Source organism: Panicum hallii, chromosome 4 (genome assembly GCF_002211085.1).
Source record: "Panicum hallii strain FIL2 chromosome 4, PHallii_v3.1, whole genome shotgun sequence".
In the NCBI taxonomy this organism is placed as follows: domain Eukaryota; kingdom Viridiplantae; phylum Streptophyta; class Magnoliopsida; order Poales; family Poaceae; genus Panicum; species Panicum hallii.
Window position 1 is genome coordinate 3,267,933 of NC_038045.1, and position 6,000 is coordinate 3,273,932.

The 6,000-nt window shown below is 42.6% G+C and overlaps 1 protein-coding gene across 1 annotated transcript; it reads left to right on the plus strand.

Moving 5' to 3' along the window:
* The first annotated feature begins 374 nt into the window (after nt 1–374).
* LOC112890244 (protein REVEILLE 6-like) lies at nt 375–5,773 on the plus strand. Its single transcript, XM_025957146.1, has 9 exons — nt 375–820; nt 1,979–2,036; nt 2,229–2,352; nt 2,438–2,596; nt 2,684–2,788; nt 3,624–3,733; nt 4,295–4,354; nt 5,155–5,255; nt 5,336–5,773. The coding sequence occupies exons 1-9, from the start codon at nt 534–536 to the stop codon at nt 5,349–5,351; spliced, it is 1,020 nt and encodes a 339-aa protein (XP_025812931.1). The 5' UTR covers nt 375–533; the 3' UTR covers nt 5,352–5,773.
* The last annotated feature ends 227 nt before the right edge of the window (nt 5,774–6,000 follow it).

Below are 6,000 nucleotides of genomic sequence, written 5' to 3' on the forward strand. Positions count from 1 at the left end.
GACCGCCTACCTAGATAGGTCAACCGGCGCCACACGCCCTCACGGCGACCCCGTCCGTCCACGGCAGCGCCCGGCGCACCGGCGCGGGGCGTGCCGCGTGCGGCGAGGCACTGTCGCGGCGTCGATCTGGCTGGCACGAGACTCACCCCCGTTCCCGAGGCGCCGACCACCGGGCCCACCCGGCAGCGACCCGGCGCTAGCCGACGCTCCCCTGGCGGGCCCCACCCGTCGGCGTCAGGGCCCTCTTGTGGCCAGCGGCGAGCGCCGGCGAACCGCCCCGAAGCGTGACGAAACATCCACATCGCGCACGCAACGCAAGCGCCTGGCCGGCTGCGCCGCGGCCCATTTCCTCCCCGGCGCACCGGCACCCACCCACCTCGTCTCCCAACTCAACTCGCGAGCCTCACACATCCAACTCAACTCGCACCCGAGAGGAGAGAGAGAGAGAGAGAGAGAGAGAGAGAGAGAGGAGGAAAAAAACGAGACCAGGCAGCAAAACCCTAGCCCGCTCCCCGACGCGCCACCGCCGGCTGATGGTTTCGATGAGCACGACGCCGAAGCCGCTCGACTCCGCCGCCAACGCCGCCGCCGCCGTCGCGGGCGGAGGCGGGGATGATGGGGGTGGGGGCGGGAAGCAGCAGCAGCGGCGGATGCGGGGGGCGGTGGTGATGGCGCCGCCGCCGATGGCGGTGCCGACCCCGGCCCCGGCGCCCGCGGCGGGGGAGGAGGTGCGGAAGGTCAGGAAGCCCTACACCATCACCAAGTCGCGGGAGAGCTGGACGGAGCCGGAGCACGACAAGTTCCTCGAGGCCCTGCAGCTGTGAGTGCCCGATTCCGCCCTCTTCCGTCCCGTGTCTGTGGTCGGGGGGCAAATTGGTGCCGGTCTATAGATTAGCAGCGATTCCTGGCTTCTTATCCTTCTCCACCTCGGCGTGGCGGCCGTTGTGGTGTTTGGATTCGTCGTGTCCGGCGAGTCCTGCGAAATGTTAATTGTGAGTAGTTTAGTATGCGTTTTTAAGTAGACGCGATTGATTTTTTCACATAGGTTTTGCCTGTGGGTTCGAATTCAAGGACGAGGGTTTCGTTGAATCTATTGGATATCGTTGTGGTCCGGGCACATTTGAGCCTGCATTTCCATTTCTCTGAAGTCTGAATCTTTGGGTTTTGGCTGCTTTTGTTATGCTATTTTTTGGGTACCTTTTGGGGTTCTCTTAAGGGTGGTGGTGGTGTTGTGTTTAGTTGGTTAAACGTGATTCAAACTGATTGAGATGACATTGTTCCAAGACTATGTTCAGGTATAACAATGGGATGGTGGGATGTGGTCTGATTCCTGTTTATCGCGAATTTGTGACTTTAGCATGGATAGTTGTTTAGTCTGGTCAGCTAATATCGTGAGAAGTTTACTTGTTATTGTTGATCTGTGTGGCACTGGAGTTAAAGTTCGTTGGTTTGTTTGACAGCTATCTAATAAGGCTGCTGATAATACCACTGTACTTAGTATGAAATTTTTAAACTTTTTTCTGTCATACTTAGTTGTCATCTTGTGGTAAATAAAGACGAACATTTTATGCCTGGGCGAATGTTTCTGCTAGTTATATTTGTGAGAATGTTCAGTATGTTATGACCTTTTAGTTCAAGTAATGTTGCTGCTGAACTAAAAGGTAGGGGGGAGAATTTTTAGATCCTTAGTCAAGGTTAGGAGGGAGAGTGCATTTTTATTTCCATGATTGTAATATTTTGAGTTAGGTTTCCATTTTCTTTGTCCTCTAGCAATGCCAGGCAAGATTAGTCAAAGAAATCAACCACGACGAATTTATTTGGATGCTATATCTTTTCCCTGTGATTGTTTATAACTTGTGGATTGTAAGAAATGCTACTTGAATTAAGAATGTTTGGGAATGCTTTGTGTGAGAACTAGGATGATCTGGCCTACGTTTATCAAATTTAATTCTAATTCGTTCTTTTCTTTTCTATATAGTTTCGATCGTGATTGGAAAAAGATTGAAGCATATGTTGGCTCAAAGACTGTTATACAGGTACCGTCCATATCCACCTTAATAAGTCCTTTACAGTTACAGAGTTCTAGCAATGCATGTTTACTTTAGTCATTCAATAATTAGCTAGTAAGCAACGTGTGCATTATAATGTGCTCAGTCTATTAAAAAAAAAGTGCTCTTTTCACAGATAAGGAAGTGCTCATTTTACATAAAAAAATGTTCTTTTCACAGATTAGGAGCCATGCACAGAAGTACTTCTTGAAGGTTCAGAAGAATGGTACAGGCGAGCATCTGCCTCCACCCCGGCCAAAACGAAAGGCAGCTCATCCATATCCACAGAAGGCATCTAAAAATGGTTTGTGGTGTTCAAGGACCCAGCTCATTGGCATGATCTTTTTCTAGTTGAGAAGTGATGAGCATAATTTATTTATCTCCTGCAGTTTCTCAAGCTGTTTTGTCTCAACAACTCCCTCAGAGGGAGCAAGGCTCAGTCATGTCTGTGGATACATCTACTGCTGTTAGAAATTCAAATGGAAATTCAGCAATGCCTTCCTGGGACAATGCTCCTGTTCAACCTTTCAGTGCAAGTCATGTGCATGGTCAGTTGTTTATCATTGTTGCAAGCAGCATGAAAAGATTAATAACTTGTGGAGCAAATTATAACTTCTCACATATTGGTGGTCCAGGTGCCGTTGCAACAAATAACTGCTCTAGTAGCATAGAGAGCCCATCTGGAACGTGGCCAACTTCTGAAGCAGTTGAGCAAGAAAATGTGGTCCCACCACTCCGTGGTGAGCACTCCCTTCTGCAGTATACACTCTGCAAATCTACCTTGGCTATGGTTTTGTTAATGACGTAGTGCATGCCGTGCTAGATAGCATGCTGGATCATTTGGGTTTATATTCTGGTCCTTTTATGTCATCAAGTTTATTCTTTTGGGTGAGGCTATGATGTTAAAGAAAAAAACATGTTTTTTTAAAGGATAAATTCCTGGGGTTCTGAGTTTCCATTGTCTGTATGTATACTAAAGCAGCTGAGAGCATAGCCCTCACAAGCATATGGTTGTCTTGTGTCATCTCATGAGCAACTCAAGAAACATTTCCACTCTAATAACCTCATGCTTCTCAGAGGGCTAGGCAGTTTGACCTTTTGGTTGTCATACATGCCAAACATAAAAAATCACTTCGTCCGATCTAAAATATTTGTTGTTTTAGAATTTCTACTGGTTCAACCTTTTTAGCTTTTGACCATCAATGTATGCAAAAAAAAGTTGATTGACTATGCAAGAATGCAAGATAGATGTTGCTAGATTCATCATGACGTAATATTTAAGTATCTTTATTTGAAATGTAAAATGTAATATTTTAAAATTGCTAGTCAAAAAGTGCCTCCTTATATCCATGTACATGTCGTAAATATCATATGTTCTGAATCAGGAGGGTCGTTGATCTCTTGATATCTTCTAGTAGGGACCTGTATTTGGTTCCAAGCAGTACTATGAAATCTGATTTTCTTATGACTTAATTATATATTTTGTCTTTAAAGTAGAAATGTTAGTGTGAATGAAATATATTTTTTCACTGCGAATATATCCTTACTTATGCTTCTCCCTTGTAACACATGCAGCCATGCCAGATTTTGCCCGAGTATACAGCTTCCTGGGAAGCATCTTTGATCCTGATACCAGTGGGCATTTGCAGAGGTTAAAAGCGATGGATCCAATTGATGTTGAAACGGTACATCCTCTATAAACTCTACTTACTGGTTCCGTTTCTTCACTACCCTCAGAAATAACGTCACATAGTTTTATGTTTCAATGAAATTCCAGTTCAGATTTGCTATCCTGAAAACTATAACAAACTCCAAGCCATTTAAATTCCAGAGGTTAGAAACATCATTTGTTGCAAACATTTTTCATCTCCAATTGTTTTTACAAGAAATTCAGATATTACCCCCTCTCGTAAAATATACTTGGATTTTGGACACGTGCAGTCTCCAATATGCACCTTTGACTACATTTTTTGTATTAGAATATATTTATAATATAAAGTATGATATTAGGAAAGTATTTTCAGGACAAATCTACACATGTGATGTTTCATGTTTTTAAACTTGATATTTTAGAAGTCACTGATAGTAAAAAAAAAAATCTAAAGTTTGACCATATCTTGTCCAAAACGTGAAGTATTGTGACTCGAGGGAATATGCTTTTTAATTTTGAATTGCTCTACATGCACTCTTCTTTCTATTCATATTTGAGAATTCATGAAGTCTTGGTTTTCAATTGATACATGCAGGTACTGCTGCTTATGAGAAATCTATCAACAAACCTTACTAGTCCTGACTTTGAAGAACATGTAAGTTATTTTGTTTGTCCTTTCCTCTGATCCACCCACATTTCTTTCAAAACTTTTGCAGCTTCTGGTCATGTAAGCATATTATGAACCACATCCCAATCTTGTGTTATTAATAGTATTAGGTTCACCATAATTTTTTGCCAATACAAATAGTCAAATACACTGATGAATGCAGTGTTTCAAGAATCAGTTTCATAGCCTGCCCTGACAGTGAATACACCATCATGCTGTCTGCCCAGCGTGTAGGACTTGTTAAAACTTTGCTGGTGATAATATAAACTGTGTTCCAGTAATTTTTATCACTATTATACCCTGGAACTCCTTGAAATTCCAGCATTCGCTTTATGACATTTATATCTGACACTACATGGGCTTTTCAGGTAGTGCGTATCTAGACTTCAATATTTTTAACAAAATATGATAACCTGCATTTTTTCAAGTACAAATACTTTATTGGATAGTTTCATTACTATCAGTGGGATATGAATTGTAATTGAAAGTTTATTTCCTTGAGGTGAGGCTTCAGCTTAAAATATCATCTCTTACCTGGGATGAGCTGAAAGCTTTCCAGTGATGAGTTCATCATTCGGTGGGGTTGTGATCATACTACCATCTATGGAACTTTTTTTTCTCTCTGTAGTAAATTCAAAACATTTTTATTGTGGTTCCTGTTTATAGCTTTGAATGCATGACTATGTGGATAAGGGGCATGCCCTCTGTTTTATGACTTTCTACATTAGTATTTAATTTGTTCTCCTGCTCTTTTCTGAAATCTTGATTGATTCTCTCTCCTATTGCAGCGGAAGTTGCTATCATCATATAGTTATGGCAGTGATGGCCACATTAAATCTGAAGGCATGGAAAATCTTGGATCTCCTCAGAGTTGCCATCTCCCATTCATGTAAACCGTCACTCTCCCTGTTCATGTGTGGTTATACCTGATGTACTGCCATCTTGACTAGGCCAATTTACAATTGCCAGGGTAACAAGTGAATGAGAGAACACTGCCCAATTGCGGTCGAAGCATCAGTTGTTTCCACGAAGCGTTCTTGTGTGCTCTCTGTGCTGGAGTTGTGGACGGCTGGTCTGGCAGTTTACGAATGCTAGAGATGTATTATGGCAGTGGCATCTGTATAGCTTCCAATAATATGGTCTAACCCTAGGCTAGTTTTGCTCTTCATGTTCATGTAGATAGCCAGTTTTGTGTGCTCATGCAATTTTTTTTTCCTGGGTGGGGGCTAGATCGATATGTTTTTTTGTTATACACACCTCTGTGTGCGTGTATGTAAATATGTTTGATCATGTAATGTTTGAGGTACTGGGAGTCTTTGATCAAGACAAGACATAACATATACCGAATAATCATGGTCGCTGTTCACCCTCGTCGACTATATAATGAAAGTTTTTCAATCGTGGACCTGTGTAAAACTGCCCTTTTAAGTCTTGAGAAAGTGCATAAATTGCAACATTGATATCTGTATGTTTGTCGAGAAATGGTACTATTTGGTTACGTTATATTTGTTGAGAAACTGCTCTCGTAAGTCTTGAGAAAGCGCGTGCAATGCAGCATTGATATCTTTATATTTGTTGAGGAATGGTACTAATTGGTTTGACTCCGTATGCTTGGCCGTCTTTGCAAGTTTTGC

Excerpts from the sequence above, each read along its gene's own strand:
- LOC112890244 (XM_025957146.1), top strand. The coding sequence starts at position 534 with ATGGTTTCGATGAGCACGACGCCGAAGCCGCTCGACTCCGCCGCCAAC. Across the intron at positions 2,037-2,228 it reads GCTCAAAGACTGTTATACAG|ATTAGGAGCCATGCACAGAA; the intron begins GTACCGTCCATA and ends TTCTTTTCACAG. Across the intron at positions 2,597-2,683 it reads CAGTGCAAGTCATGTGCATG|GTGCCGTTGCAACAAATAAC; the intron begins GTCAGTTGTTTA and ends TTGGTGGTCCAG.